This window comes from Chrysemys picta, chromosome 4 (genome assembly GCF_011386835.1).
Source record: "Chrysemys picta bellii isolate R12L10 chromosome 4, ASM1138683v2, whole genome shotgun sequence".
Lineage (NCBI taxonomy): Eukaryota > Metazoa > Chordata > Testudines > Emydidae > Chrysemys > Chrysemys picta.
Window position 1 is genome coordinate 151,693,862 of NC_088794.1, and position 16,759 is coordinate 151,710,620.

Consider the following 16,759-nt stretch of genomic DNA (forward strand, 5'->3'; position numbering starts at 1 on the left):
TACCGCAAGGGAGAGTGTGGAGGAGTCAATTGCATTGGCAGGGCAGTAATTATTGGCAGTTTGGGTGGGGAGAGGGGTTTGTGTGCTTTTGGGAGGGTTGGATTAAATTGTGGATGGTTAAATGTATTTATGGAGCTTGTGCTTTAGTAATGGTCTGCATTCATTTTCCCGCGAGAGAATGTGGAAGAGCAACGTTAAATAATGGTATGTTTGAAGTGGAAATTATGCAGAACTTTCCTTTTCCAAACATTGTATTTATTTTGCCCAAAATAATGTTTCAGGACAATTGGAATAGGAGAACGAGTCATGAGATATACGCCACAAATGACAACAGAGATATTATCTTTAATGTTAAATATAATCCATCCCACTGGGATTCCAGTTGTCCTTGCGATGCTACTGTAAATGAGCAGAAAACTTGGGAGGAGTGACTGTGAGAGAGCTAGGCAGTACAATGTGTGTCACTGTCTACAAGTAAGCACTCTTCTTGTGCGGGAGGGATAGGTGCATGCTCCAATCTCTGTTAATCCTCAAGAAATATAAATTTGTCTTCTCTCTATTTTGAGACTTGTTAATCACAATCCAGTTATGTAGATAATTGACAAGGGAAGCTGAAAAACCCCAGGAGAAATCTATGACCACCAGAGTTAAGGAGAATAAGTATTTTTTTTCAATCATGTAAGGAACAAAGTGAATCCTAACAATTATACTGGTCCATTATTATATGGAAATGGAAGAATCATCAATAATGCAGAAAAGAGAGAAGCATTTGATATTTTTTTCTGTTTCATTTGGGGGGAAAAGTCAGATGTATTCATATTATATGATGCTGATGATGATATACTTTCCCTTCCAATAGTAACTAAGGAGGATGTTAAATAAACATATAATAAAGCTGGACATTTTTAAATCAGCAGGTCTGGATAACTTCCATCCAAGAGATTTAAAAGAGTTGGCCAAGGAGCTCTCTGAACCATTCATATTGGTTTTCAGTAGATCTTGGAACTCTTGGAAAGTTCCAGAGGATTGGGAGAAAAATAATGGTGTACCAATATCCAGAAAGGGTAAATGGGGTGACCAGGGAATTATAGGCATGCCAGCGTGACATAGATTCCATGCAAAATAATGGAATGGCTGTTACAAGACTTGATTAATAAAAAATTAAAGGAGGGTAACATAATTAAGGTCAATAAACATGAGTTTATGGGAAATAGATCATGTCAAACTAACTTTTTTTAAATGAGATAAGTTTGACTGATAGCGTCGGTGTAAGACATCTGTAAGGCATTTGACTTGATACCACATGACATATTAAGAAACTAAAACAATACAAAATTAACATGACACATTGAACGCATTAAAAACTGGCTAACTAATATGTCTCAATGTAATTGTAAATAGGGAATCATTGTCGAGCAAGTATAATGCATCTGTACTGGCCAAAAAAAGCAGTTCTGTTTCCACGGTGCTGAAGGCATAATGCTTATTATTGGCTTCATTGAATTGACAGAGCCGAATATACTAACAAAGAGAAATACCAAACAAGACTTCTCATTGCTCTCACGTCCCACTGGAATCAGTTCTCGGCCTCACATGATTTAACATTTTTATCAATGACCCGGAGGAAGACAGAAAATCACCACTGATAACATTTGCTGATGACAAAGGCTGGGGGAGTGGTAAATAATGAAGACAAGTCACTATTTCAGAACGATCTTTACAGTAGCATCTGGAAACTGGCATCTACAGCGTCACACGGGGAGCTCATGTTCAGCTGATTATCCACCATGAGCCCAAAGGTTCTTTTCAGAGTCCCTGCTTCTGAGAACAGAGTCCCCCAAGCTGTACGAATGGCCTACATTCTTTGTTCCTAGATGCATGATTTCACATTTGGCCGTACTGAAAGACATATTGTTTGCTTGTCCCCACCTTCCTAAGCAATCCAGATTAGAGATGGGCAACAAAATTGGCTCTGGTGGTGCCCCTCTTATATCCAATAACCTAGCTGAGTTAGGGCACTCACTTGGGAAGTGGGAGAGTCAGGTTTGAATCCCTGCTTTGGAGAAGGGATTTAAATCTGGGTCTCTCCCCACCCCCAGGTGAGTGCTCTAACAACTAGGATATTGAGTCAGAAGGGAGGGCACACCCACCACCATCTCTTCTTTCTAGAGTTTGTCAATCTAGCCCATTGGGGGGAGGGATAGCTCAGTGGTTTGAGCAATGGCCTACTAAACCCAGGGTTGTGAGTTCAATACTTGAGGGGGCCACCTAGGGATTTGGGGCAAAATCAGTACTTGGTCCTGCTAGTGAAGGCAGGGGGCTGGACTCAATGACCTTTCAAGGTCCCTTCCAGCTCTAGGTGATAGGATATCTCCATTAATTTATTTATTGTTGACTTTGCTTCGATTTAAAAAAAAGGCTAAAAATGCTCAAAATGAAAAAAGTTTAGTTTGATACAAAATAATTTTTCCAACTTTTTTTGATTTGCTGAAAATTCAAAGAAAAAATCAGTTTCGATTCAACCTGAACCAATTTTTTTCCTGTTTTTTCGGAACTACCAACAAACCAAAAAATCAGTTATTCACGTACCTTTGGGCTCATAATGGATAATCTACTGGACATGAGCTATCCATGTGACGCTGTGGCCAAAAGAGCTAATGCAATCCTGGGAAGTATAAACAGGGGAATATTGAGTAGGACTGGAGAAGTTATTTCACCTCTGTATTTGGCACTGGTGTAACGTTTGCTGGACACTGTGTCCACTTCTGGAGTCCACAATTCAAAAAAAGATGTTGATAAATTGGAGAGGGTCCAGAGAAGAGCCAGGAGAATGATGGACTGGAAAACGTGCTTTCTAGTGATAGACTCAAGGAGCTCAATCAAAGGAGAGCTAAATGGTGACTTGATCACAGTCTATGGTCATGTTTACGCTGCCCCTCAGTTTGGAATATGGGGGTGTGAACAGCAGTGCGCAAAAAAGTGCCACTCTTTAACTCCCCTATGTGAATGCCACAAGTGCAAATTCAAAGGTTCCTACTTTGCATTAATGTAGTCCGGTTTGAAGAGATTCACGCTAATATGAACTAGGAACCTTTTAGTTCATGCCTGCAGTGTCTGCATGGGGAATTACATCACATCGCCCTGATGTGCACTGGCATTCACACCCCCATCATCTGAACTGCGAGGCAGTGTAGACATGCCCTATAAGTACCTGCCTGGGGAACAGAAATTTGATTATAGAAGCCTCTTTGGTCCAGCCGATAAAGGTATACTAAGATCCAGTGGGAGGAAGATGAAGCTAGACAAATACAAACTACAAATAAACCACAATTTTTTTTAACAGTAAGGATAGTTAACCGTTGGAACAATTCACCAAGGTTTGTGGTGGATTCTTCAACACTAGAAATATTAAAATCAAGATTCGATTTTTTTTTCTAAAAGTCATACTTTAGTTCAAACAGGAATTAACTCAGGGAGGTTTTCTAGCCTGTGCTAGCCAGGAGGTCACACGAGGTCATCAATGTGGTTCCTTCTGGTCTTGGAATCTACGAATAGTCTCCTGTTTCTTACCAAATTTATTAGTTTGTTTATGTACATATTGGCACCAACTGCGATGAATGATAGATGAACAATACGAATTAATATGAGAGATTATGTAAAACCTGTTACAGATCTAATTAAACCTACACCAGTAAACCGCTTTTGAACGGCGTGTCAGCACTGTATTTACCGAATTCACTTCCTTGTTGCACTGCACAGTAGTTCTGCTAATGGATCGCTCAGACCTGACATCCATTATTACAGTGCATTGTGTTAGGCTAGAAGTGCCCTTAATTGTGAATGTTCTTCCTTTAATGGCTTTAAATCAGGACTGGAATTCACTTTAACACATTTTTGGGTGATGCTAAAATTATTTTCTCTCTCTCTCTCTCTCTCTCTCTCTCTCTCTCTGTGTGTAGATATATAGAGATATAGAGATATATACATAAAAAAGACCAAAAAAAATCCCAAACTGTTTCTTAACATCAACAACGTGGCCAAATGAATGTTTCAAGATAACACTGTGTGTTCTGTTCATCATTGCAGAACATTTCCCCTCCCATAGGTCTATGCTCTGTTATTTGGTAGCTGCATTGAGGGCTATATACTGCGGAACACTCCGATAATGCATCTACACTGACAGGGGCAAAAAAACAAACAAACTTTGTTTCCATGGTGCTGGAGGCAGAATGCTTATTATTGGCTCCATTGAACAGATAGAACTGGATGTACTAACGAAGAGAGAAATACCAGAGAAGACTTTCCATTAGCTGGGCTCTGCTGTGGAAATGGCTGTTTATTTAATGTGTAGTTCCAGTTATATGGTGTTTTCACTTAAAGCCAGACATTAGGTAGTGTGCTGAGAGCTCTTTGCCATGGGGCGGGTTGATTTTGGAGTAGAGATTTCTCCATCTGTGGATTTCTGCCTCATTCAGTCATACAGACAAATAACACTGGAACTCAACTCAGTGCTGAAGTTTTTTGATAGCAGCTTTGAAGGAAATGTGTCTGGAAACAACCGAATGAAATTAAATTCATAGCATGTTTTATTGTGTTTTATTTAAGCTTGTCACTTCACTTTCACAATATGGAAATAAAATATGTTTTCTGTAGTTTTTAAACTCTCATGTTTTACATTGGAATTGAACAAATTACGGTAGTATTAGTGAAGAACAGGGCTACTAGGCTAAAAACAGCCCTATTTGACTTTATTGAGTTGGTCTGCATGCCAGCCTCCATATGGCATTGTTTTGCAGCAAATTCTTGTTAAGGATTTAATTCATCAGAGCTCGGGTCATTGAAGCTGATATTTTAGTATTATGGCTTGAATTAAAAAATCTTATTGTTTTGCCTTTTGATTTTTAATTGGGCAAATTTTCAGGAAGCTTGAACAGTTCAAATGATGGAAATAAAACATTTCTCTGTCATGCAGTAGCACATTTTCTCTTCATATTGTAAAACCCGGTGAGTCAATTCATACTCTGTGCTCTCCTCAGGCCTCACAAACAGGATTGTCACTGCTCTGCAAGGTATGGCCCCAGTCCGACCAGCACATCCCCTCAGGATCACACCAGTGTAGAATCAATAGTTCACTCTGAATGGCACAAAACCCACTGGATTGCGTAAATTGTGTGCTGTAGGGAGCTAGCCATTCCATTCATTGATTGCTGAAAGCATTATAGTACAACCCTATTCTTTACACTTTGGTTGTGAACAGGTGAGTCCAGCAGCTCAAAACATTGTTCAGCAAGATTGGAGCAACCTTCGTTTTCCTTATTTTTCATTGTCCACTGCCTCTGCATATCTAGGCCCTGTCCGGAAGCAGCAGCAGGGGTGCCAGCAGACAACGAGAGAAGCTGGTTTCCCAAGATTTCCCACAAGGTTTTGGAGAATCAAGAGGTTTACATTGTGAAAATAAGTTTTGAAACTTTCTGGGTCCTTATATGAACTACCCCCCAAGCTCTGACCTTTTGGAATTTCATCTCTGGTTAAGGTCCTGATCCTGCAGTGGGGGTCACATGGCAATTCCTTGGATGTGTGAGGAGTCCGTTGGTGTCAGTTGGACTCGGGCAGGGTGCCGGGCCTGAAGGACCACGCCCAGTGCAGTTTGGAAGAAGGGGGAATGGTTTTCAGGGCTCCACTTGCTTCGTGGTTTGGTGTTCTCACCCTGCGCTGGATTATGGGACAGTGTGTAAACTGTACCGACTCCTGAGTAGCACCGGGCCTCAGCCGTATGCCTCTGAGTCTGAGTTTCTCTCTGCTCGCTCCTGTGGGGTGGTCATTTACTCTACCGCCTGTACTACCAAAGGCTAGATTCACGAAGGGGACTTAGGCATTGCAAAAGCTAACTCCTAGCTGCCCTGCCACCCAGTGGAATTCACAGCCCTGAATTAGGGGCCCAGGTTCCTCATGCATCGAATGGGGAGACTTTTGCACCCATGAGAAGGATTCCCAGAAGCCAGCAAGCTGAGCAGGGAGCTGCCTGTGCTAGCCAGGAGTGAAATGCAAAGCAATGAGGCAAGGCTTAGAGCCCCAATCTACGCTGCCGAAGGGGGGCTAGTCTACATGGGACGTGACTGAGTAGCGTGTCCGGGTCAAGTATCGGGGGAGCCGTGTTAGTCTGTAGCCACAAAAACAACAAGGAGTCTGGTGGCACCTTAAAGACTAACAGATTTATTTGGGCAGAAGCTTTCTTGGGTAAAAAACTTTCTAGGTGAGTGGCTCTCAACCTTTCCAGACGACTGTCTCCCTTTCAGGAGTCGGATTTGCCTTGCACATCCCCAAGTTTCACCTCCCTTAAAAACTACCTGCTTACAAAATCAGACATCAAAATACAATTGCTGGCTTTCTTATGTTTACCATATAATTATAAAATACATCGATTGGAATATAAATGCTGTACTTACATTTCAGGGGATAGTACGTAGGGCAATATAAACAAAGCAGGACGTTTCCGTTTGTACTGACTTCGCTAGTGCTTTTTATGTAGCCTGTGGTAAAACTAAGCAGATCTCTAGAGGAGTCGAGGCACCCGCTGGAAGACCTCTAGCGCCCTGGCTTGCTGTGCAGTAATTTCCCGAGGGACACTGCACTAGAAGCTCCAGCGTGCTCTTTGATTGGCTACATTGGACAGCTGGGAATAGCCAAAGCATGCTCCAGGACTTTGACTGAGTTGTAGCCGAGCGCACATGGGATGTTACTACATGTCTCGACAACTCCCATTGCTGTAGGGCTGTCACGCCTGCCTGACGGGCTGGAGGCAAGCGCCTGTCCATACTCGGGATCCTCAGCCATAAACTGTCTCCTGGAGTTGGGGGCACCTAAGCCAGGTCAGCCGTTTCTCATGAAAAGCAGAGTGTGACCTCCCTCCCCCATCATAGCCAATTGCCCAGTGGTTAGGGCACTCAGCTGGGACATGGCGACCTGGGTTCGAATCCCTGTTCCAAATCAGGCAGAGGGGGGATTCAAACCTGGGTCTCCCACAACCCAGGTGAGTCCCCTGTTGGCTCTTTGGAGATTCAGACCCTATCGTGCTAGGCGCTGTACAAAACTAGGAAAAAAAGATGTCCCCTGGCCCAAGGGACACACAATCTATGGATTAGACAAGAGACAACAGATGGGTACAGACAGGTGGGGCCGTACAAGGAAACAATGAGACAGTGTTGAGCAACATGACACGATGTGGTCTCAGCATGTGAGCTGCCTAATGGTTGTGAATTTTCTTTTTTTTTTCCATCACAGCAAAGGAGAGATTTGAAGGTGGTTAATGAGGCAAATTTGCAGCTGTTTATGGGGAACTCCTCCCACGTACGAGGGATAGCATGGCAGAAAACATGATGATGGCTGCTTGAAAATTGAACAAGTGGGCGGTGGAGGCTGGTGTCCTGGGCCAACATTGGCAGATTGGTAATGAATGAGATGTTATGCAGGAAGAATTAGGAAGATTTAGACACAGTCTTGATATGAGGACCTTCAGAGAGGGCTGAGTCCAAGATGATGCCCAGGTTATGGGTCTGTATAACAGTGATTGAGAAAGAAGGTAGCAGGGAAGGTTTTGGGGGGAAGCTTGAGCTCTGTTTTAGCCATGTTGAGCTTGAGCAGGTGGCTAGACATACCTGATGAGATGTCAGAGAGGCAGGCTGAGATTTTAGTTTGAACAGGGTCCAGGTGTCGGGTAGAGAGGTAGATCTGCAAGACATCCGCATAGAGATGGTGATGGAATCTGTGTTTGTGGATGAGATTACTAATAATCCCACTTACTCCTGGGATGCTGGATCCAAAACTATCCTGTCTGAGGCACTGGGGGGGTCTGTTATGTGGGCACATAGACTTACCTCTACATCTCAATCCTAAGAAAGAGTCTATGGTTTTTGTGCATGTTGGGATTAAAATAGCATAGAATCCTACACCGTATCATGCCTCCAAACAGGAACTTTGCATACAAGAACAGATCATTGTTTATATTTCTTTCCTTCCCTTGTGCACATACTCAGAAAGAAAATCTTTCTCTCTCTGGGTGTTGTCGGGGGCCATTATCAAAGTGTTTTACTTCTAAATCAGCGAGCAAGAAGACACGCATGCCTGTGTAATCTAAAAGGCTCCAGTCATCACGCTAATAAGATGGGCAGAATAATGGCACTGCTGTGATTGTGCTTCAGCACTTCTCTTCTAAACCTCCATTTTCAGGGATTTCTAACTTCGCTGTTTAAAATGTGGGGTGGTTGTTTTTCTTTTAAAGTTTAGTGAGTGTGAAAAATGATGGATGTTAGTTTGAAATGCTGGTTTTTGCACTGTCCTGGCTAGGGAAAAACATTCCAACTTTTTACTAAACAATTAAATTGGAGTCACCCATAATACAATTGCTTAAGGTGTTTAATTTGTCTTTCCTCTTAGCACCAAGAGCCCCTTAGATTCACCCCTCTTGTGAAAATCCCATCCACCCAAAAGTCACCAGGGTGATCTGGAGAGCTGGTGGTGGCTCCTTCTAAAGCCAAGAAACATCCTCAGAGTCATGGGCATGGAGTTTCTAGGGAATGATGCTAGTAATGAACTACCTCCATGAAGCCTCCTGTTTGTCCTGGTCCTGGGGGTCCAGGCAAAGGGCTTGATCCAAATCCCACTGAAGTCAGTGGAAAGATGGCTGATGACTTTGGGTATGTCTACACTGCAACCGTGGCATACCCAAGTTATCTTTAATCTGGCTAGCTCGGGCACTGATAGCAGTGAAGCTGTGGAAGCATGAGATTCAGCGTTGCAAATCACCCGAGTAATTGTCCAGGGACCCAGGGATAGGTTGTGTGTGTGTGTGTGTGTGTGTGTGTGTGTGTGTGTGGAGGGGGGGCATGTGGGGTCAAGTGCCTCCCCAGATTTCTGCTTGGCCTGCTGGGGAGCGGGGGAGAGGGTACCTGCCCCAGGGTGCCTGCCCCTCAGCACATTCAGCCGCTCTCCCTGGCAGCCAGGCCCGGGTGGGGAGCGGGACCAGCCGCTTCTCAAACCCGCTGCTCTGGGTCCCTGCCCAGGCCCAGCTGCAGGGGACAGGAGCCGAGCGAGCTGGAAATTTGCCATGGGCAAGGGGATGGGGGGGCTCTGGCTCGCTCGGCCCCTGTCCCTGGCAGCCAGGCCCGGGTGGGGAGCAGAGCGGTTGGGGCAGTCTGCCACCCCAGCCTGGCTCTCCCTCAAGCAGCCGCTGCTCTGCAGAGTCAGCAACCTGGAGCGGCAGGCGTGAGAAGCCTCTGGTCCCAGTCTCTGCCTGGGCCCGGCTGCCAGGGAGAGCGGCTGAACGTGGCAGGGGGGAGGCTTGGCGGGAAAATGACAGAGTTCCCCTGCCCCCACAGGTAACTGGTGGGCCGGGGAGAGCGTGGCGGCCCCAGGATAGGCACAGGGTGGGGAGCTCACGTTGCAGAGGACACAAATGGGGTGGTCACCGTGTCCTCCCCTTTAGATTACGCCATGTTGGGAGGCAGGAGTCATCTATGGTGCCCGGTGAGCTTGTACAGGTGGCACTGAACCCCATGCTGACGCAGATTCACGGTGACTGGCACCTGAGCTAGCTGTATCAAAGCCAACTCAGGTATGTCTACTTGTTTTGCTATTACACCTCCCGATTGCAGTGTAGACAGACCCCTCGATGGGCTGCAGATCAGGCCTTAGTCCTCTGCTCAGGGTTTCTGTGCAGGCCCTCTGCCTACTCGGAAATCTTTTCCTCTTAGTGTGAGATGGCTGATAGACAGCCCTGGCCCTCCAGAAAAGGGAATAAGATTCTATTTCTCTCCCCCTTCTATAGTGTGTGTGTGTGTGTGTAAGAGAGAGAGAAATTATCAGACATCTAAAATGTTTCGGAGAGCTCAGACACTGACACACTGGCCACTCTCCCGTGAAAACACTGTCTGCTGATCCTGCTGTCTCCGGGGTGGGTCCCGTGTGACTTTCCCCATGAGGCCTGTCAACCAATGCCAAGCAGACTCTTCGCCTGTCTGCACGTGGAGCTGGGGGGGGTGGGGGTGACTGCCGGCTCGAAGAGACAGACTCGCGCTAGTTCTGATCGAGCATGTGGAATGGCAGCACATGCGGTGGGCCCGGCTAGTCTCTCCCACCCCTCGCTCAAAGTGTGGTCAAACCCGCGGAGCACCCCAGCTGTTTCAGGAGCGCTCTCTACCTATCGCTATGTAAATTGCCAGTAGAGGTGCTTGACAATATGTAGCATAGTTCTGGATTTTGTAAGGCCAATAAAAGCTGTTGGTGGGCGTGTGTGCTGCAAATCACGCTTCTGGACAGCCCTTTTCATCAGCTCTTCGCACCAGCAGATGACTGTCTCAAACCATTCACAGATAACGAGATAAAGCAGACTTGCTCTCCAGCTTTGACAAAATGCTCACGGACATGATCAACGTTCAAACAGAACCACTGCTGGTTAGGAACAGAGCTTGAACCCAAGTGGAATCTGACGGTGTGTTCAAGGTTCAAATTAGTATTTTGCACGGTTCTGCTACTGAATATTGCTGTTGCTGCAGGCTCCATACAGTCACATACGCAAATACCAGAAAACACAAGGCCAAGCATTCCCCCCTCCCCTGTGTCAGTTTAGGAGGCAGGCAGTGGCCAGTAAACCATTGTGTCAAAGCTTGCAAATAGTGCAGCAGCTAATGAGTTCAATCACTGTGTTTGATGCTATTCAAATATCTCAAAATATGCATTTGCAAGATCTGAACCATTTTGATGGATTAAAGGAGCATTTGGGGTTGATCGGGGTGGGGGAGGGAAGATATATCTGAATGCAAATAGGCTTTCGTGGAGACACTTTCAATGTATTTCATAACTTTGAAATGTAATTAACTGTGAAAACAGTTGGGGAAGAGTGGAGAAGATCGCTTCCCCGGTTTCTATTTGATCACATCACAGTTTTTCAGAGGCAGACTGACAATTTCCTGAACTGGTTCTGAAGCGCACAGGGCAATTATGGACGTTTGCCATATTTTCCAGCACCGTTTGTTGACAGTGTGCAGAAAACCTTGCCAAGACATAGATATTGTAAGCATGTCTCTAGGGCCCCAGCTCCCAGACTCATGTGATTACGTCCAGATCTAAGTTTTCTTTCTTTTTAAATATTGTGTCTAACTCTCAGGTCTGTGAAGAAACGTTTGCCCTGAATGTAACTGATATAGCGACAAAACAAAACAAGCAGTGCTCTCCTGGGCAGAACTCAGGGCACCGTGTGTATATCAATACACCTGCTATTAGGTATGGGGGTCATTGGAAAGGATTCAAATCTGGGCCTGCTCAAGGAACAGGTACTCTAGGAATGGACAAAGAGCTGTTATATTGGGGTCATCGGTGCACGTAAACCCCAAGAGCTTATTGAAAATATAGCTGGAAATAAACTTTCAAGTGGTCGGTGATACTTCAACTCCTGACAGATGGAGGGGGAGTGCTCCTGAGAGGGGGCAGCATACGGGCAGAAAACTTAAATGCCCTGAGGACTGTCAGAGGCATCATCCAGCCTGTGGATGGGATTCTGCACCTCAGATCTTGGAGTAGGCTTTTGCTTCCTGACTCTACAGAAGGTCCAACAGCCCATGGAGAAATCCCCTGAGTTTAGCTCCATGCAGCAAGGGTCGGGATATTGGCGCAGAGACTGCGTACTTCAGGGCTGTTGACTGCCCTCACTGCTCTTCCGGCCATTGGGACTGAAAGAATCTTCCGTGGGAGTCGTGCAGACTTGGGAAACCTGCCTTCAGCTGCCCGTGACCCTCCTCTCAGGGGAACGTTTGCAAGTGTGGAGGGAGAGTCTTCCTAAGTTAATACTGATGATGAGCATCAGCTTGCCCGGGGAAGAAAGCAGTTAGTGAACCCCCGAGGCTTTCCCTCTGTGAGGGTATGTGTCCTGTTCCTTCCAGCTAGAATAGGGACTGGGCTGGGCAGAGTGCAAGCCAAAAGCTCTGCAATGAAGCAGAGAGGGAAATAGATGAGATTAGAGATAACACTGTTCTCCTTATTCTCAGGAAGTTTCTTGCTCAACACTAGATGAAAGTGACTCTTTCTGTAATTCTTTACCATGGGAACCTGGCCACCTCCTAAAAACCAGCGCCCAGGAGGGGCAGAGTACCTTGGGGAGGTGAGGAAGTTTTTATGGGAAAGGAAGGTGTGGCTGCCTGCAGGATGTCAATTTATCTGGACAATTGTCCCTCAAAAAATGTTTAGAACACAGAGTTTTGATTATTGCTCCTGGCTCTTTTACAACCTGAATGTGTGACTAGAATGGCCCCAAGTAACTAGCGAATGTAATAGGAAAGGAATTAACTTTGAGGCAAATGCATCAATTTCCAACACAGCCTTTGAACTGTTAATGGTGGAACTGAACTGTCTCCCCCTGCAGGTGAGTGAGGTTAGGATGTTGATTGGTTAACGGTGGTACTTAATGCTTCAGGGCTACGATTATAAAACCAAAATTGTTCCTCTGGTGTTGGCAAGAGAGACATAGCGCAATGGCAGTGCAGGTTTTGTGAGGCTCTTGGAGAATGTGACCAGAGAGAGAGAGGCATTCTGGTTAACCAGGTGTAGAATTGGGAATCCGTGTTGCTGTTAGCGATGGCTGTGATGCTTGCTGAGAGGAAAGCGGGATGGCGTGTGAAGGGAGAGTCTCGTGTGTGGAGAGCAGAAGGGAGAGGAGGAGGGGAATGGCACAGAAGCTTTTACTAGCTCTGATTTTATAGCATCTTCCTGCCAAGAAATAGTGTTTCTGCACCCAGTTTCTGTGCCTCTGAATCGCCTTTGTGAGAACGATTTGGCTAAGGTGGGTGCTGTACCGCAACCCCTGGGACCTACCTGACAGACGTTTTCTTCTGTCATTACAGTGGTTTTAGAAATATAGGTTTTGCCATAGCAGGGCTGAACATTGTCTGGTCCACGTCCAATATCCTGTCGCTGGTTGTTGCTAATACCTGATGCTTCCACATAAGTAAAAATCAGACAACAAACCAAACCATACCTCACTTGCTGGTAGCCAACTCTGCAATGTAGTACATGGGCAACGAAAGCAGTGTTCTTGACCCATGAGGCTTATTGCCTGAAGCCTGGGACTCCTTTTCTCCTTAGCTTAGATGCTCTTATGGATTTAGCCAAAACGAGGAATGGATGAGATTTAAAACTTTCTTTTCAACGCTGCTATCCATTTGCCGGGAGAGAGAAATGGCTAAAACTCACTATGTGCAGACAAGGGAAAAAAGATTCAAAATGGAAACAAGCTTGGTGATTTTACTACCAAACAGAGGTGACTGAATTAGTCCTGACCTTGATTGTTTAACTTCCTTTTTCTCTGTTTGCAAAGTAGGAGTGTATTTGTTACGTCCATGTATTTGTGGGAAATGGTATTTGAACGAATTGCAGCAGCCGACTGCAAATGTTCACTTTGACAATTTTCAGCTTCTTTATTTGTTGCGTGGGATTGGTCAGCTGCCGGTTTCTGCTTCCTGGGCGGTTGATTGCAGCTTTTAAACAGAGTAACAAATGATGAATAATGGCTCACATATTCTGACATGAATTTTTTCATACTAAAATTCATGAAACTTTCAAGATTCAGAAATACTTAATTAGAAACCTAGCAGCCATCCATATACCTTAACAATGAAGTACATGAGTTTCCAAATAACCTCTTGTGCTCTCCAACCTGCGCTACAAACAAACCAATTCTTTCATTCTCTAATTAAGATGGTGATGCTATTTCAACAGCCAAAGTTTGTTACTGTGTCTCTCTGGGTCTATTGCCTGTGTGTTTGTCCATCTCGTTCTGTTTGTGGGCTGCTATCTGGATTTTGAAAGATTTTTAGATTTGTGGGTAGAGGATGAAAAAAAAATAGAAAAGTTAAAAAACACAATTAAAATATCATCCATGAAGTGTCAGCTCTTTGATAGCTATAGAAAGTGGTGAAAACGGCAATTTTGCCTCACTTTGGTTAGCTGCAAAGAGTTACTGAGCTAAGGAAAGAGAGTCTGAATTAGCATTTTCAACACTTCATAAACAGCTGACAATGAATGCTCTCCTAGTTTGCTTTGTACCTCATAAGTTCATTTCCATTTCATATTGTTACGCTTTCTGTATATGAGCAAACTGTTTATTACCCAAAGTATGGTATCCTGACAAGAAAATGTTCAGTACACCGCCTTTACCATTTGTAACGATGTCACACTTCATTTGCTGTAAGCATCTAAATACATGAGGCCAGATAGGAGAATGCTGCTGTGTGTCCTCATTTCACCTCCGAATGCTCCATGCACGAAACACTGTATGGGCAGTCGCGGGAAGAGGGAGGGGGGAAACAAAGGAACTTTCCACTGTGCTAAAAAGTCACATAATGCAGCGGAAATGTCAGATTTAAATATTTGTCCTCCAGTTTTTATGTTTAGCCAGAATATTTGTTTATAAAATTTCCAACCGGTATTTTCCTTGTGGGGCTTTTCAGTTTGACACAGAATATATAGAGAGATATTCTGAGAGAGAGCAAGAGAGAGAGATTATACATGTAGCATTTAAATGCAGTATATCAGAAGTTACACATATTTAAAGAGCTTAATGGTTGACTCTGGAACATCTTCCAAAAATTAGCATCCTACCAGCTGCTTTGCTAATTCCAATTGCTACAGTTTCAGGATAGTTTTATGTTTGCTTTAAACAAAAATATTGAAAACAAATGTCTGAAGTATGGCATCAAGTTGCTTTTTCATAGCAAATTGCTGAACTTGTGTTAGTGACTCTCATCAGTTGGAGATTGTCCTGCCTCACGAGAGCGTCATGGGGTAGCAGTTGGCATTCTTGGCTGGGACCTAGAGCATCTGAGTCCTAATGCTGGCTCTGACACTGTCTCCTTAAGCCCTTGTTTAATTTCTGTATCTCTGGTTCCTCCTCTGTAAAACTGGGACGGTACTTCCCCTCGTTGGCTGGAGGGTTGAGAATTAATTACCATGCTTAATTCTTGTCCTAGTGAATTGAAGAAAATAACTTTATTATTAATTTAACCCCCCCCCCCCAACCTGTTGATGCTTGTGGCAAGCTCCGTCACTGCAATTTCTGGCTAACATTCTGTTCCCAGCCGTGTGCGCGCATATTGGCCTCACTTTACTTCGACAGGCGCTGCCCCACCAGGGATAGGCAGCCCCACTTCACCCCTGGGAAGGGAATGCTGTGTTTGTGTAACACTGTCGTCGTCGGGCGGGATTGAACCTGGTACCTCTGGAACTTAGTGCATGAGTCTCTACTGCATGAGCTAAAAGCCAACTGGCTCTTTGCTAAGAGTGAACTCATTTAATTCTCTCTAAGTGGTCTCAGTGCCGCTAGCTGGGACACAGCACCACACCCAGGAGGTGTGTGGATTACATTTGCACAGCCTCTCATGGGGAATACGCTGGGGAAGGGCAGCTTTAAATTGCGGCTGTGACTTCAGAACAGACCCACTAAGGGAGGCTGCTCAGAAGATGCATCCATGCTCCAGGTGTGCTCCTTAGCTGGCCACTTCTGGGGCTGCAGTTGCTGGCAGGGGGATCCCCATTGCGACAAGCCTGTGGAGGCTGCAGCCTGTATGAGTGAGGGGTGAATCCAGGCCACTGATGGGGGAAGGAGCCACATGTGTGTACCTCAGGGAGGATTTTAGCCTAGGAGTGAGTTTGTTTTTTCCCATGTAGCGAACTAGCAAAGGGCTGTTCCGCACAGCTGTCCCTGTCCGCAGACAGATTTGAGATGACACTCCTGATCATTTCAGTGATATTAGATTGATCTCTGTGTTTTCTTATCTTCAGCAAGCTTATCTTCAGGCACTCTGATAGGACAGTGGGGCGGGGGACATGGATCTACCTAGAACAATACATAGTCAACACTGAGGAAGCTTGAACTGTTTTTATTACCCTTCAGTTGCCAGCAGCTCAGCCAGATTTATTTACTGTATCTATTCCTTGCTTGCATGACAACAGTGGTGAGAGCTTTAGCAATGCAAATGTATGCCACAGTATGATGCTGATTAAGGACCTGATCCAGCTAACGTTTAATCCACGTGTTCCACTTTATGCACGTGAGTAGTTTACCGTGACTTCAGTGGGACCATTCATATGCATGGGTATAACGGTTTTTGCAGGTTCCGGGTCTCGGATTGCAAGAGCTGTAGCATATTAGACTAATTGTGGGCATGTTTTTATATTTTAGCCTTAAAAAAAGGCCGGTTTTGGATCACGCCTGACCCATATCACAAAGACGACAACATCCAGATTGGGCGCGAGGTGAAAATCTCCTGCCAGGTGGAAGCTGTTCCTTCTGAGGAGCTCACATTCAGTTGGTTTAAAAATGGACGCCCGTTGCGTAGCTCAGAAAGGATGGTCATCACCCAGACTGACCCTGATGTTTCCCCTGGCACCACCAACCTGGACATCATCGACTTGAAATTCACTGACTTTGGAACGTACACCTGCGTGGCATCCCTGAAAGGCGGAGGCATATCCGATATCAGCATTGATGTCAACATATCCAGCAGTACAGGTAAGGCTGCTCCCTTGGACTTGGGCTTTACAACTGTGGCTCTTCCTCAGTGCATGTACAAGAGAAGAGGAGTGAGGCTTCCCCATAACTTGGGCCTGTTCCCCACTAAGTCCCCAAATCGGACTAAGGTACGCAAATTCAGCTACGTTAATAACGTAGCTGAATTCGAAGTACCTTAGTCCGAACTTACCGCGGTCCAGACGC

The 16,759-nt window shown here is 45.2% G+C and overlaps 1 protein-coding gene across 2 annotated transcripts in view; it reads left to right on the forward strand.

Moving 5' to 3' along the window:
• The window catches only part of MDGA2 (MAM domain containing glycosylphosphatidylinositol anchor 2), a 631,070-nt gene that overhangs the window by 388,142 nt on the left and 226,169 nt on the right, over positions 1 to 16,759 (forward strand). For both annotated transcript variants that reach the window (XM_008171632.4, XM_008171633.4), the window contains exon 7: positions 16,226 to 16,555. In XM_008171632.4, coding sequence (XP_008169854.1) covers positions 16,226 to 16,555 — 330 coding nt within the window. The remainder of the gene's footprint in view (positions 1 to 16,225; positions 16,556 to 16,759) is intronic.